General features: G+C 44.9%; 1 protein-coding gene across 1 annotated transcript; it reads left to right on the top strand.

Moving 5' to 3' along the window:
* The first annotated feature begins 476 nt into the window (after positions 1–476).
* Positions 477–16,650, top strand: oplah (5-oxoprolinase, ATP-hydrolysing). The gene is made up of 28 exons (XM_037694499.1): positions 477–605; positions 2,881–3,096; positions 3,320–3,511; positions 3,898–4,012; positions 5,515–5,638; positions 5,740–5,935; positions 6,004–6,169; positions 6,302–6,440; positions 6,736–6,803; positions 6,963–7,138; positions 7,222–7,362; positions 7,951–8,063; positions 8,141–8,311; positions 8,525–8,662; positions 8,744–8,882; positions 9,017–9,129; positions 10,017–10,168; positions 10,244–10,404; positions 10,479–10,580; positions 10,661–10,835; positions 12,114–12,298; positions 12,382–12,528; positions 12,596–12,730; positions 13,606–13,755; positions 13,832–13,989; positions 15,562–15,722; positions 15,810–15,907; positions 16,384–16,650. Exons 2-28 carry the CDS (start codon positions 2,926–2,928, stop codon positions 16,534–16,536), a joined length of 3,939 nt encoding a protein of 1,312 aa, XP_037550427.1. The 5' UTR covers positions 477–605; positions 2,881–2,925; the 3' UTR covers positions 16,537–16,650.
* The last annotated feature ends 71 nt before the right edge of the window (positions 16,651–16,721 follow it).

The raw sequence follows: 16,721 nt of genomic DNA, 5'->3' as shown, positions 1-16,721 counted from the left end.
TCAGAAACAGCTTTATAACAGGAGTTACTCTGATCTTTCTTTAACGTGTGTAACGTTATAAAACACTGACATGGCTATATTGATCATTGTATTGCATATACATTTTTTCTAACAAATATGTGTTTGCAGTCTCGTTTCCTTCTAAAATTTAATGATAAATGTATCAGCCGCTTCTAAAAATGCTTTGATAAAATGCATAGTCTGTGAAATAATCAGTAATCAGTTAAGTAATCAGTTCGTTACTGCTCAATAATTACTGAAAAACGTCAGGTAAAGTAAGAAAAGTAGATTTTTGTGTTATGTTGCACCAGCAGCTGCTCAAACTGACTGACAGGATGAACTGTTTGGAACTATGGGGAGCTGCATGAACCACGTGACCGCGTATCGGCGAGTTCAAAGAGTGTCACAACTCTCTCTTTATAGGGCTCTGGTTTGAGCACAAGCACGTCCTCACAAGGGCGGGGTTAAAACCCAGAGGGGCGGAGTTAAAACCCAGCTCGGACCTTTCTGTTGCAGTCGAACCCGCAGGTCGGAGAAAGACCAGGCTCCTCTCGGGTCATCAGATCACCACACAGCCGGCGTGCAGCAGCGACGGGCGGATACGGGTGAGTAAAACGTGTCGGTGCCGTTTTTCCAGGATGAAAACGATCCTGTGTGGACTCGGTGCTGCAGGATCTGTTGTCGTGTGGAGGCGGGCGTGCTGGAAACATTCCTGCACGGGTCTCCTGCTTCACAAAGTCCAAGTCTCTGACAGAGATTACTTTACTTCATGCATGAGAAAATGTTTACATGAGCAAGGTACAGAAATGTGCGCGTGCGCGTGAACACAACAGCCAGTGGGACGACTTCAAAGCTGACCATTAAAAACCTAAAGGTCATCAATTAACTTTTAAATAATCTAAAGTAAAACAAAAAAACACATTGTCACATTTGAGCTGCACAAGAAGAAAAAGGAACTCATGGAATGTTGAAGCTGCTGCCAGTGGCTCTGTATGCAGAGGCAGACTGAAAAGTAAGCCTCAAACACAGCTGCTGTGTGAAAACTATTAAACCCTCGACCCATGAGCACAGAAGACTGGTGATGCTGGGCTGATGTGAGAGTAAACCATAAGCCCTGCAACAACGAGAGGTTCATTGGGTGGAAGAGGACGAAGAAGTTTTGATGTATAATCTGCACGTTTTAGTTCAGAGACATGAGATTCAGCATAAATTAATTCAACCTTTATTCATACAGGTTAATCCCATTGAGCCTCGAGGACTCCTTTACAAGAGACACCTGAATTTAACAAAGAAAGATGACAACAATGGACAATCACAAAAATACATACAGGGTTTTTTTCTCTTTTTTAATACAAATAAGATGGCCAAAAAAAGTATCAAAAACATCTAGATTCTAAGGTTAATGTAGAAAACTAAAAACAGGAACATGTCTGCATCGGTCCCTGCCAGGAGTCCAACAGATGCTTAAAGCCACTTAGAGAGGTCAAAGGTCAAGAGCTTCAGATCTTTTTACAAGATATTCCAGGAAACAGGAGCAGAGTAGGAGAAGGTCCTTTTGTCTAGTTCAGTCCTCACTGAGGGAACACTGCAGGTAATGATGTCCTGAGAGCGCACGCTGTAGCTGCACTCACACAGAGACATGTAGGAGGAGATGTATGAAGGCAGCAGACCAAGAAGTGATTTAAAGATGAAGATGTACCAGTGAGAGAGTCTGTGTGAAGTTAATGGTGACCAGTTAACCAGTGGATACTGGGTGCAGTGGTGGGTACGATAATCACAGCCAGTTATGAATCTTAGTGCACCATGATAGACAGCATCCAACATCTGCAGCATCCAACATCTGCAGCATCCAACATCTGCACGGTTCTTGTAGGAGCGTTCATGTAAATAATGTCACCGTGATCAATGGAGGGAAGGAAAGTCACAGATACAAGGTGTTCCTCAGGGTTCAGGGTTAGACAGGATCTGTTTCTGAAAAAGAAACCCAGTTTAACTTTCAGTTTCTTTACCAAGTTTTCCACATGGAGCTTAAAAGAAAGATGTGAGTCGACCAAGATACCCAAATATTTATAGGAATCAACAAACTCAATGGGGGACACCATTTGAGGATAAAATCAGAGGAAGAACTGCTGGGACCGACTTCCTGTATCAGCGTTTAAGACAAGTTTGAGACAGAACAAATCTGTCTGGATGATGTTGAATGCAGATTTCAAAAGCTGGAAAGCATTAGCAACTGTTTTAGCTCGACAATAAACAACTGTGTCATCAGCATAGAAATGTATGGATGCATCAGGGATGTTTTTACCTACATTACCTATGTAGATTGTAAAGAGGGTGGGTCCTAAGATTGAGCCTTGTGGTACGCCATTGTTGACTGTTAAATAACTGGAGGAAGTACCATTATGTTGAACACATTGCCTCCGGTCTGAAAGATAGTTAGAGAACCAACCAATGGTGTGTTCTGAGAAACTGATTTCTGAGATCTTATGACACAAGATGTTCTGATCCACAGTGTCAGAATCTTTAGACAGGTCTAAGAAAAGTGCAGCACAATAATCCTTAGCATCCAGTGCTTCAACAACGTCATTAAGAACCTTCAGTGAAGCAGTGGTTGTGCTGTGTTGTTTCCTGAAACCAGATTGATGTGGAGGTAAGATGTTAAATGAGTCCAGGTCATTTTTGATTTGAGAGTTTATCAGTTTTTCTAGAACCTTGGCTAAAATGCAGAGTTTAGAGATTGGTCCATAGTTGTTCAGTGAGGTGGGGTCTCCTCCCTTCAGCAAAAAAGAACACTAGAATACTGTAAACAACTTTTTTCCATAAAAAGTGTTTGTTTTGCATTGACCACCTTAACTGAAACCTGTTCTCCTTCTTCCGCAGCGTGCGCAGCTCAGACCACAGATCCAGGAGCTGCTCTCCTCCATCATGGCTGAGACTTTGGGGAAGTTTGATTTTGCCATCGACCGCGGCGGCACCTTCACGGATGTGTTCGCCCGGATGCCCGACGGCCGGGAGCGGGTCCTGAAGCTGCTGTCCCGGGACCCCCAGAACTACAAGGATGCTCCCACAGAGGGGATCCGCAGAGTCTTAGAGGAGGTATTATAGATCATAGATCATTATCTATCTATTATCTAGCTTCTTCCTTTTCGGGTCACTGGTGTCCATGTCCAGCAGTCACTGTGTGTGAGGCGGGGGACACCCGGGACAGGCTGCAAGTCCATCACAGGGACACACAGAGACAAACGATCACTCACACTCTCACCTATGGACCAACAGCCAAACAAAATGATCATTACGTCACTTCTTCTTTTGTTGACAGGAAACAGGTCAAGCGTTTCCTCGTAATCAGCCTATAGACACCGCTCTGATTGGCTGGATCAGAATGGGCACCACGGTGGCAACCAACGCCCTGCTGGAGAGACAAGGAGAGAGGACAGCACTCCTGGTCACAAAGGGCTTCAAGGACTTGCTGCACATCGGCACACAAGCCAGACCAAAGCTGTTTGACCTGGTCTGTGGTTTTTCTAACGTTCTCTAATTCTGCAGCTCTGGTTTGGACGTGGTCTGCTCATGTGTCTCTGCAGCCTTGGTTTATTCATTAGCTTGTGTTTCAGAAACTGGTGACCGGTTCTGGAGTTTGCCCCCGACCAGGTGTTCTATTAACAACTCAAATGAACAGACGTGGAGCTCTATGTCAAAACTGTAAAGAAAGACGGCAAATCCGTCAAATCAGAAACTTTATATTTATTTGACTAACGTTAACATTTTCAGGAGATTTGAAGGTTGATATGAACAAGATTTTAGCAGCTTCTTAAACCTCCAGTATGCATGCTGTGTGTCTTGTGTTTCTCCTGTTGGTACACCTTGTGTGATTGAAACATGTGACTTGTATGACAGGAAGTTGCTATGCCTGATGTGCTGTATGAAGAAGTAATAGAGGTGGATGAGCGAGTTGTCCTCCTGCAAGATGGCTGCCGGCTGCAAAGGAAAGACCCCAAACGTGTCGTAACAGGTGGGAATGCACCGTACAGTGTTTTTTAATGTATGTAGAAGATCTACTTTTTTTTTTTTTAAGATCACAGTCACCTACAAACTTACTTCTGGAAGAAGTTGGGACATCCATCCATCCAGTTTCAGAATTGGAGTAGCTCTCTTACATTCATTCTGAGATTTTGCTTTTGAAAACTCTTTTTTTTTCTGGATGTAAAATCGTTTTTTTTTTCGGATGATTACTTCCTCTGGTATCAGGAGCTGTGCCACTGGAAGGATTTTTACTGAAATCTATTTTTACATTTGGACATTTGTTATGATGCGCAACCATAACAACAAGGTGGTTTTTACAACTGGGAGCTGCTGATTAACATCTCAAAAGCTCAAATAGTATCTTAATTACAGCCCCAAATGCCAATTGAGTTGAAAAGGAGGTGCCATAGATGCATTACCATCTACCTGGAGGCGGTGCTCGAGTGCCTAACCACCGAGATCTTGAAGGTGGTGGAAAACACAGCTCGTGACAGCGGGAGGACCGAGATCATCCCACAGCACCTGCAGTTAAGTCTGCGGTGACGAGGGACTCTGCAGGCTGCTGGGAGAAATGGCCGTCGCTCGGGGACGAGTTCTGCCCATCATTCAGGCAGTCTTACTGCCCAAGAGGACCGAGAGGTCTGCTGGGTCTGGGTGGACGTATTGGCTTCTTCAGATCCGCTGTGAGACGGACAGCTACATGAGATCCTTCCTGCCTAAAGCCATCAGCATCTAGAACAGCTCTAATGAAACTAAGATGATGAGCTACAACAACAAATAATTTCCCTTTGGGATTAATAAAGTATTTTTGAATTGAATTGAATTGAACTGAATCCATTATCTTCACCCACTTCACATGTGAAATGTAAATAAACTGATGCAATGATGTGCAAATCCTATAAACCCCTATTTTATTCACTATGGAACATAGCAAACTTATAAAATGTTGAAACAAAAAAGTGCAGTATTTCAGAAAAAATATTGAACTTACCAACATAAACGCATCTAAAAAAAGTTGAGATAGGAACAACAAAAGGCTGTAAATTAAGTGCTACGATGTTAACACCTACCAGACGTGCGGCCATCTTCTCCGAACCAAAGCTCGTTTAAAATGGACTGACGCAAAACGGAAAACTGTTTGGTGGATCCACAAATACCACATCCATACCAAAGAGATGAAGGACCATCCAGCCTGTTATTAACACACAGTCCAAAATAATGCCTCTCTGATGGTATGGGGGTGCATTACTGCCTCTGTCGTGGGCTTCTTATACATATGAAAGGCACCATCAGTGCAGAAAAATATAGGTTTTAGTACAACGCATGCTCCCATCCAACAAAAAACATTGTGCAAACAAGTCCAAATCTGTCAAACATCTAGAATCTTACGAGAGACAAGTTCTTAGTTCCTCAGTTCTCCGATGTTTACAGACTGTTGTTAAAAGGGGCGAGGATAATCCACAGTGAGAACGACCCGTTTGTGTTTTTCAGGAAGTACGGGGGAGTCCTTGGAGGTGTGGAAGGAACTGGATCTGGATCAGGTGGAGAAAGACCTGAGAGGCGTTTTGTCCCGCGGTATCACCAGCGTGGCGGTTCTTCTGCTGCACTCGTACACGTCAGTACTTAAGCTTCAAAGTAAAAGCTCAGTTTGGAGCTCTTATTTTGGTAATTTCACCTGCTTCTCTCAACTTCTAAATCGTTTCTCTCCTGTTTCAGGTGGTCCGATCATGAGAAAGCCGTGGGCTCTCTTGCCCGTCGTCTGGGCTTCACCCAGGTGTCTCTTTCCAGCGAGGTGATGCCGATGGTGCGGGCCGTCCCTCGCGGCTACACGGTCTGCGCTGACGCCTACCTCACACCCAAGATCCACCAGTATTTAGAAGGCTTCACCTCTGGCTTTAAGGGGGAACTGAAGGTGTGTGTCGCAAACCAGTGGCCCTTTAAACTACATGTGCTCTGAATACCTCCACCCCTCGTTTCCAGGACGTGGACGTTCTGTTCATGCAGTCCGATGGAGGTCTGACTCCCATGGAGCAGTTCTGCGGCTCGCGAGCCATTCTGTCGGGCCCAGCAGGGGGTGTGGTGGGGTACGCCATCACCTCCGGCAGCCAGATGGAGAGAAAGCCTGTGATTGGCTTCGACATGGGCGGTGAGCGATGCTTTTCTTCATAACCACAGCTGTTGATTGTGTTTCTCTGGCACGTTTTGGGGGGTGTTGGGACAGATTAGGGCCGACCCGTCATGTTTTCTGTCCCCCTGATTGTTGTGCATTTCCCCGCAGGAACCTCCACCGACGTGAGTCGATACGCCGGTCAGTACGAGCACGTGTTCGAGGCCACGACAGCAGGAGTCACCCTGCAGGCGCCTCAGCTGGACATCAACACTGTGGCCGCAGGAGGAGGATCCCGACTCTTTTTCAGGTCCGTCTGAGTGGTTTCCATATTTTACAGAACGAAGGAGTTGTTTTGTCCTCGAGATGAAGTGTTTTCAGAAACACTGATTTTTACAGTGAACGTCATGCGTACTTCTGATGGAAGTCATTTACAGAGTATGATATCTGAACTGTGGACGGTGGAAGATGACTAATTAAACTGCAATCAACAGTTGTGACTTAAATTTACTCTGAATGTTCATTAAATATATTATTAGTTTAAAATGCACTTGATTGACGGAGGGTTGCACTTTGATTTTTCTGACCACTGTTTAAAACTTTAGATCGGGGATGTTTGTTGTTGGACCGGAGTCTGCAGGTGCACATCCAGGACCGACCTGCTACAGAAAAGGTGACGCACGTTTCACTTCTCTGAGCCCAAACTCACACAAACCAGTAACAGCTCCACGGGGAGGTTTTTGTTTCAATAAAATCCCTCCAGTGGTTTTATTTTGCTAACAGAAACACTTGAACTGACGTCACTGGTCTGATCGGTTCTGTGGTCTTCTAGGAGGTCCTCTGACTGTTACTGATGCCAACCTGGCTCTGGGGCGCCTCCTTCCTTCCTTCTTCCCAAAAATCTTTGGACCAGCAGAGGATGAGCCCCTGTCCTTGGAGGACACGATGAAGCATTTCCATCAGCTCACTGACGACATCAACCACTTCCTGTCTTCCAGCCAATCACAGGCGCCGACCTTTACTGAAACGATCTTTGTCATTCTGAGGCAGTAAATAAAACATGTTTATGATTTATCTGTTTTTATTTGAAGGTTGAAGCAAATGGGACCAGTACATCACAGGACAGCGTGGTGCCAAACAGCCAATCAGCGATGAGCTTGGAGGAGGTTGCTATGGGGTTCGTTCGTGTCGCTAACGAGGCCATGTGTCGACCAATCAGAGCTCTGACGCAGGTGTGTGAACGCTGTTTCAAAACACCGTTTATTTTTTATGTACATTAATGCAGTCTCACCACGTCTGTGCACTTTGTCCCATTTAGATCTTCATTTATTCAAACGTTTAGCTCATTCAGGAGATAAATGCCACGACTTTTGTAACTTCCATCTTTTTTTTTTCCACCTTTAAAGATGCATATACATTATTTATTTCAGAAACATTGTTCTCTTGGAAACCTGCTTCAGTAAATGGGTGTTATTTTTGTTTTATGCCACATTTAGTTTTTAGCGACTATTCTGCTACTTTTACTTTTTTAGCTAGCCTTTTGCTACTGTTAGCTTTTAGATAGCCGTTTTGTTGCTTTTACTCTTCTGGTCCTTTTAGCTTCAAGCTAGCCTTTTGAAAGTTGAAAACTGTTTAATGCTTTTAACTAGCCTGATGTTGCTTTTAGCTTTTTAGTTAGCATTTAGCTACTTTTGGCAAGTTTCAGAATTGTTAGCAAATTTCAGTGAGGTCATTCAGCTCTCTTTTTTTTATCTCTGTCTTTGTTGTTCTTTATTTTAAAATTATCCTGTTCCCCCCCCCAACATCTTGCATCTCCACAGGCCAAGGGTCATGACACCTCTCAGCATGTGTTGGCGTGTTTTGGGGGTGCAGGTGGCCAGCATGCCTGTGCTATCGCCCGAGCCCTGGGCATGAAGACTGTCTTCATACATAAGTAAAGCAGATTGGGGGGGGGGGGGGGGGTAGTTTCAGAGCAGTAGCTAGAAGCGGTTTGTTGTCTGTGGTTTGCAGGTACAGCGGCGTGCTGTCTGCGTACGGTCTGGCTCTAGCAGATGTTGTGGAGGAGGTGCAGGAGCCGTGCTCGCTCAGGTACGAGCAGAAGTCTTTCGGCGAGCTCGACCGCCGGATGGAGCAGCTCTCCGAGCGCTGCCACGACACGCTCCGTGGGCGGGGCTTCACGAGGTGAGAAGCGACCGAATCGGGGGTCATTTTTAGAGATTTTGAACTAAAACGTGGTGTGGTCGTAGCCGAGTCATCCACAACACATAATCTAAGCGCTAACAGATTGCTAATTTCAAATTAGCCTTTAAAACAGAGTTTTAAACACTAACTTAGTATATGCTGAATATTTCAATTGTATTTGAGGACTAAAACGGCCGTTCTTGTCCTCCTCAGTGGTCAGATAACCACTGAGGTTTTTCTCCACCTGCGTTACGAAGGCACCGACTGCGCTCTAATGGTCACCGCTGCTGGTTACCCTGGCAACGCCAAGTCGTGTCGAGCTGGCGACTTCCACGCCGCCTTCACCAAACGGTTTGCTGAGTCCAGTTTGTGTCTGTAACCGACTCTTGGTTTAACTCTTTCTATTTTAACCCCAAAACTTTTTATCTTCAGTTACATGAAGGAGTTTGGATTTACCATCCCAGACAGACCCATCGTGGTGGATGACATCAGAGTGAGGGGTTGTGGGAAATCTGGCATCCAGTCGGTGTATGAACCAAAGATGGAAGACAGGAAAGCCAAACCTGTCATGGTAAACCGCCTCATCTGCAGAACAAATGAAACTTTTCTTAAATCTCACAAGATGAATTTCGTCTTCTCGTTACAACATCTGTATATTTTAAGGAAATGTGATCAGATCATACTTGTGGGTGTTCCTCTATGCAGATGACAAAATGTTATTTTGAGAATGGTTATTTGGACACTGGTGTGTATCTATGGGAGGAGCTGCCGTGTGATCGCAGCATCCAAGGACCGGCCATCATCATAGACAAAAACAGGCGAGTCTTTTCTGCTGATTGACAGTGTTCTTGTTCTTGTCCTTCTTGTTCTTATTCTTCTTGTCCTTATTCTTGTCCTTGTTCTTCTTCTTCTTGTCCTTGTTCTTGTCCTTCTTGTTCTTATTCTTCTTGTCCTTATTCTTGTTGTCCTTGTTCTTCTTCTTCTTGTCCTTGTTCTTGTTCTTCTTGTCCTTGTTGTTCTTTCAGCTGTTCCCTCCTCAGGGAACTCTCCACAGTGAGTCCTCCTCCATCTGTCCTCTGTCCTCACTCCAACTACCTCCATGTCCTCTCTAACTGCATCCATATGTCTCCTCTTTGTCTTTTTCCTGCAGCTGCATTTCTAACATCCTTCTACCAATATACCCACTGTCCCTCCTCTGGACATGTCCAAACCACTGTCCCTCCTGGACATGTCCAAACCACTGTCCCTCCTGGACATGTCCAAACCACTGTCCCTCCTCTGGACATGTCCAAACCATCTCAGTGTGTCCTCTCTAACTTTATCTCCCAGTTGTCCAACCTGTGCTGTACCTCTGATGATCTCATTCCTGATCTTCTCCATCCTTGTCTCTCCTAAGGAGAACCTCAACATCTTCATTTCTGCCACTTCCAGTTCTGTCTCCTGCCTTTTTGTCCATGTCTCTGTCTCCAGACCTTACAACATAGCTGGTCTCACCACTGTCTTGTAAACTTTTCCTTTGACCTTTTGTCACAAATCACTCCTGAAACTTTTCTCCATCCACTCCATCCTGCCTGGACTCTCTTCTTCACCTCTTTTTTTCTTTTCCTGATGTCCAGATATGAACTCTCTCGCTAAATATTTTTCTATTTTCCTCTTCAAGATAGTTTTCTTTTAGTTTTTTATTTTATTCATGGTCTTTTCTTAGCACCATCCTGGTGGAGCCGTCCTGTGAGGCCCGTCTGACAGAAAGGGGCGACGTCTGTTTGACTGTAGGTTCTGACCATCAGTGCGTCCTCAGCACCGAGCTCAACACCGTGCAGCTCTCCATCTTCTCCCACCGCTTCATGAGCATAGCCGGTACGCCAACGCCGAAAAACAAACCGGTCCAATCAGCTGTCAGAACTTTTGAGTTTATTCTGTGAATCACTGCAGAGCAAATGGGCAGAGTGCTTCAGAGAACCTCCATCTCCACAAACATCAAGGAGCGCCTGGACTTCTCCTGCGCTGTGTTTGGACCTGATGGTGGTCTGGTGTCCAACGCGCCCCACATCCCTGTCCATCTGGGCGCCATGCAGGAGACCGTCCAGTACCAGGTGAGGGACGTACGTGCTGATGCTGTGGAGAACACGGCGAGGTGGATGCTGTATTTCCTGTTTGTTTCCTAAAGATCAGGTCACTGGGGAACAAGCTGGAAGAAGGGGATGTGATTCTGAGCAACCACCCGTGTGCCGGAGGCAGCCATCTCCCAGACCTCACCACCATCACGCCGGTCAGCTGCCCATCTGTCTCCTTCGTCATTCCTTTTGTGATGTTCTTGCATCCTGACCCCACCCCGCTGTTCCATCTCAGGTGTTTAGAAAAGGAGTGGAGGGTCCAGTGTTCTTTGTAGCCAGCAGGGGGCACCATGCGGACATCGGAGGCATCACCCCAGGCTCCATGCCCCCCCACTCCACTTCCCTTCAGCAGGAGGGCGCAGTCTTCATTTCCTTTAAGCTCGTCAGCCGAGGAGTCTTCCAGGAGGAAGGTCATTAGATTTCTCTGCATTTTGTGTGCGCTAACAGTGTGACAGCATGAACTGACCATATGAAAGATTCATGTTCACCCTGTCACGTTTCATGTGCGAGGAAGCCATGTTGGGTTTTGAGACTGGGTATGGTGAGAAAAATCTGACATTGGAGTCCCACTTAGAGTTCAGAAACAACGATTCAAAAGCTGAAACTACAGTACTGTGACGACAAAATACTGTGACAACAAAATACTGTGACGACAAAATACTTTGACGACAAAATACTTTGACGGTAGTGTTTGTACTCGCAGCAGAGGATGCAGAAACGTTTGTGTGTCCGCTCTTCTTTATGGTTTGGATCACGAGTAAGTTAGTTGTTGAGTTTCTCAATAGCTGTTTAAATGTGCAAAATTATTTGACCGGATTGAAATGTTTTCAGATTAAATAATCCGAATGTATCGTTTACATGGGCGCAATCTGTTCATGACGAGCGTTTACATGCAGCGGCTTTTATTCTGAACAGAAGTACTGACGTGCAGAGTGGTGAACTCTCCTTAAAAAAAATCACAGAAGAAGAAGTTCTACTTCCGGTTTACTTCCGTGATGAACGTAAACAAACCTGAGCGCCCAAAATGGACCCGCGACAGGTTTTAGTGACGGTGGAGACGTTGCTGCACTCCCTGACTGAGCTGCAGGTGACACAGATTATTCTGAGCTCTTTCAGAGTTTCTGCTAGAAATGTTGTCGCTCAACGACCAATGTTGCTTCCCCGACATGCTAATATTATTAGCATTAGCCAGGCGGAAACGCATGAGGTTGACATGTCGCACGTGCGCAGTCAGGTCAGTTTTCAACAATCACAATAAAATAATCAGATTAAGTGTTTACATGCACACCGTTCAGATTATGAATCGGCATAAACCACCCCTCTCATTCTGATTAAACATTCATTCAGATCAAGCTGCAGCAACAAAAAATAATCTGAATGGGGTGTTTACATGACGCATTTTTATTCTGAATGGCTGTTTAATCTGATTACTGTATTTTCGTCCGTACAGGTCGCTTCAGTCCAAATATGTTTAATAAAGTGGAAAAAACATAAATACGTCGCATCTCGGCTGAAAAATATGGTACTTGTGTCCATGTAAGCGTAGCTGCTGAGAACCTTAAGACCACACAGAACCAGGTTTAGCCCCTGGGCTCCCCCCCCCCCCCCCCGCCTCCGGTGTCTCCCCTCACGTCTCTCATCTCTTTGATGGCCACTGGCTTCATCTCTTCCTCTTCTGTCCATATCAGCCGTTACTGAAGCCCTGATGGCTCCGGCTCAGCACCCCGGCTGCTCTGGGACTCGTAATCTCCACGACAACCTGTCGGATCTGCGGGCGCAGGTGGCGGCCAATCAGAGAGGCAGCCAGTTGGTGGGGGAGCTGATCGACACGTACAGCCTCGCCGTGGTCCAGGCGTACATGGGGTACATCCAGGTGCCTACAAAATAAAACGAGCACTTGTTTTACAGTAGCGCTTTTATTGTGAAAGTGCAGCTTTAATGTGGCGGGTGTTCCAGAGTAACGCTGAGCTGGCGGTGAGGGACATGCTTAAAGAGTTTGCACGGCGGCGGCGGCGGCAGACCGACTCCTTGGAGGTGGAGTCCGAAGACCTCATGGACAACGGGACGCCGATTAGACTGCGGGTTCAGATTAACGAGGACGAGGTGAGCAGGAGCAGATGATCGGTTTGAAAACGGGACCTTGTTTTAATAAAATCCTCTGCTGCTGCAGGGCAGCGCGGTGTTCGACTTCACCGGGACGGGAACCGAAGTGTGGGGGAACTGCAACGCCCCGCGGGCCATCACCCTGTCGGCCCTCATCTACTGCCTGCGCTGCATGGTCGGCCAGGACATCCCCCTCAACCAGGTGCACGACCTTCAGCTGGTGCTTCAAGACGACCAGAGAGGGTCTGTCTGTCTGCACCGTTAGCAAAATATCACTTCATGGATTCCCACTGATTTGACAACCGTGCACCTGCTGGAGCCAGCCCAATTCAAGATGGCCGCTGCAGCAACACGATTCTACCAAACGCAAAAAATGCTACAACCCAGTCAGTTTTACAAATACTGATATGAAATTAGGATAATAGCTGAGAGTCATCCCCAACAAAGACTCTGAGCTCTAACTGATTACACATAATCTTAACCATTAACTGTCACTGATGTCTGTTAGCAAAATATCTCATGAACCAGAGGATGGAGTTTTATCAAACCTTTAGGAAGTAATCATTAGGTTGGCCTCTACAACTGATTACCGTTTGGGCTCAACCCAATTCAAGATGGCTGCCGCAGCCAACGGATGTGCGAAACCACAAAAATAGCTAAAACGCAGCTAATTTTGCAGATAATGAGCTAAACTTTTGTGTGGTAGTCGCTGAAACTCCTCTCCAACAGAAAGTGCAACAAACTGGAAAAATATTTACTTTAAAACCTTGGCATTAACTGTTGGAGTCAACCTGTGTGTCTGTTAGCAAAATATCTCAAGAACCACTAGACGGATTTGAAGGAAACTTTTGGAAATTAATTATTAGATATTCACCCATAACTGATTAACTTTTAGAGTCACCCCATTGAAGATGGCTGCCACAGCTATTTGACCTTAGCCTACGTAAACATGGCCATACATAGCTGAAATCTGTGGTAGTAGCTGAGAGTTATTCACAAACATACTGAAGTTGTTGCAGCCTCATCAGATAAGCATCACAACGTTTCTCAGACATTGAACTGTGTTTTGTGTTTAAGGGATGTCTCGCTCCGATCAAAGTCATCATTCCCCGCGGCTCCATCCTGCAGCCGTCCCAGAATGCAGCTGTGGTGGGAGGAAATGTGCTCACGTCCCAGAGGGTGGTGGACGTCATATTTAAAGCGTTTGAGGCGTGCGCTGCCTCGCAGGTAACGGTGCGTCTCATACATCCAGTTTCAAACGTCTAAGAGCCGTCAAGACTTTTGTTGACGTCCGCTCCGTCAGGGCTGCATGAACAACGTCTCGTTCGGCAGCGAGAAGCTCGGGTATTATGAGACGGTGGCTGGCGGAGCTGGAGCGGGACCCGGATGGGACGGGCGGAGCGGCGTGCACTCCCACATGACCAACACCCGCATCACTGACCCGGAGATTTTAGAGAAAAGGTCTGAATCAGTCGTGTCCCGTAAGCGTCTTTCTCCTTCCACAGTTTTCATCTAATTCAACAAATCAGAAAACTTTCGGCTCTTTCAGGCTGTGACTTTTGGTGCTGGTGCAACTTTAGCTTTGTGACAAATATTTAGCCTTTTCTGACGTTTTTTCCTCATAGAAAATGAATTGAGCTCATTTTACCTCCTTCAGATCTTTAGATGTGTTTACAGCCTTTTTCTGCTCCTTTCACATTTTGTTCTGCTTCTTTCAGCTTCCTGCTGCAAATTTTAACTTTTTTTTCAGCTACTTTCAGCTGTTTTGTGCTGCTTTCAGATTCTTTCTGCCAACAACAACATTTTTGTGCTTCTTCTAACTTTGTTCAGCTATTTTCAGCTTCCTATGTTCCTTTCAGCTTATTTATGCAAGTTTCAGCTTTTTCTATTTCAGCTACTATTTAGCTGTTTTATGCTAATGTTAGCTTTTTCAGCTAATTCCACATTTTTTGCACTCATTTAAACTTTTTTCTATCTAATTCATCATAAATGTGCTCTCTCCACTTCCTTCTGGAAATTTAAGTTCCTTTCTGCTTTTTTAGCTACTTTTCGGCTTTTTTTTTTTGTAATTTCAGCTTTTTTTCAAATAAGTTCCTCTTCTTTGTCCTCATTTTTGCTTCTTTCAGCCTAATTGGGCAAACATGTTCTTTCAGCTTTCTTCTGCTAATTTAAGATTGTTGTACCATTTCAACATTGTTTAGCTAATTTCAGCTGTTTTCAGATGAATATAATTTTTTTGTGGTCATTTCTGCGACTTTCAGCCTATGCTATTTTAAGCTTGTTGTGCTCCTTTCTGCTTTCTTCCTGCTAGTTTAAACTTTTTCTGCTATTTCAGCTACCATTTAGCTGTTTATGCTAATTTGAGCTTTTACAACCAATTCCACTTTTTTTTAGTTCATTTCAGCTCTTTCTGCTTCCCTTTAGCTACTATCCTACTTTTTGTGCTCATTTCTGCTTTTTTTAAATTAATTCAGTAAATATGTATTTCTGCTTTTTTTAGCTACTTTTCAGCTGTTGTTTTTTGTAATTTCAGCTTTTTTTTAAATAAGTTCATTTTCTTTGTGCTAATTTCTGCTATTTTAAGCTTGTTGTGCTCCTTTCTGCTTTTTTTCTGCTAGTTTCAACTTTTTCTGCTATTTCAGCTACTATTTAGCTGTTTTATGCTAATTCCACATTTTTTTTAGCTCATTTCAGCTCTTTCTGCTTCCTTCTGGAACATTTAGCTTCTTTCTGCTTTTCAGCAATTTTTTTATTTTTTGCTAATTTCAGCTTTTCTTTAGCTACTATTCTACTTTTTGTGTTCATTTTTTTCCTTTTTTATTAATTCCACAAATATGTTCTTTCTGCTTTTTATGATTGTTCTTTCATTTCAGCATTTTGTTTTTTTAGCTAATTTCGGCTGTTTTTCAGCAAGTTCTTCAACAATAAGCATTCACGCTGTGTTTTTGCAGGCAGTGCAGTTTCTCTAGTTAAATGTTTGTTCGTATTTGTGATTATTCGTCTCTACCGTGTCGCTGCTGTCCACCTGCTCAGGTATCCGGTGATTTTAGAGCATTTCTCGCTGCGGCCCGGCTCAGGAGGTGCAGGGAGGTACCGCGGCGGAGACGGCGTGATTCGTAAACTCTTGTTCAGGAACGAGGTGGTTCTGTCTGTCCTGACGGAAAGGCGGGCCACTCGCCCCTATGGGCTGATGGGTAATTCCCACAACTGAATGTTCATATTAACCTGTTTGAAAGGTGAGGAGTTTGTCATGGACCGGTGTTTCTGTCTCCGGTGGTCAGGCGGTGAGGACGGAGCCGCAGGACTGAACCTGCTCCACAGACCTGATGGACGAGTCCTCAACCTGGGAGCCAAAACCAGCATCAGCCTCCAGCCAGGGGTGAGACTGATATGAGCCCTGGGGGGCAGTAAACCTCTCAAGATAAACAGGAAGTGGTCATATTTACAGATTGGCCCAGTCAAAGTCCAGATGACCTAAATCCGATTGTTAATCTGGGAAGAAGTTTCTGTTCAGACGCTCCCCGTCCCGTCCCGTCGTAATATTTTACAACGCAGGAGCAAAAATCTGTAGTACTGACCGAGAGCTGTTGAATCCAAATACTACTACATAAAATACTAGTAAACTACGTTGAAGTTTGTGGTTGTAACGTAAGGAAATGTGGAAATGTTCCCGGGGCACAAATAGATTTTCAAGGGATTGTACAGCTCTGTGCAAAAGTCTTGAACCATCTCTAAGATGTAAAAACCAGAAAAGGTCACTCAGTCATACATTTACATAGAGCCAAAATACCACATATTTCAATTAGTCTAGTTTGCTTCTTTTTAAATAAACTGTATTTTTGTCTCCCCCTGCAGGACATGTTCTGCCTCTACACCCCAGGAGGAGGTGGGTATGGAGAAGAGGGAGCGAAGGGGGGGACGCCTCGGTCAAAACGAAGGCGCCTGAACGAGACATTCCCAGAGAGGGGGAGCATCTTCGAGTACAGAATGGCTCAGGAGGGGGTATAAAACACACCCAAATAAAATTAAAGGCCAGAGGAGAAGCACAAAGAGAAGAGTTTAAAGTCAGGGGCATTACATCGCTGTAGTTTGAAGCACAAACTGGTAAAAAATAAAAATAAAAAGTCATGTGATGCAGCTGCTAATCTGTTTTAACTAAACTTCCTGTTTCTAGTGGCACCGTCTCATTGTGT

The sequence above is a fragment of the Nematolebias whitei genome, chromosome 20 (genome assembly GCF_014905685.2).
Source record: "Nematolebias whitei isolate Nwh7 chromosome 20, NemWhi1, whole genome shotgun sequence".
NCBI lineage: Eukaryota > Metazoa > Chordata > Actinopteri > Cyprinodontiformes > Rivulidae > Nematolebias > Nematolebias whitei.
This window is presented reverse-complemented; position numbering and strand designations above follow the sequence as displayed.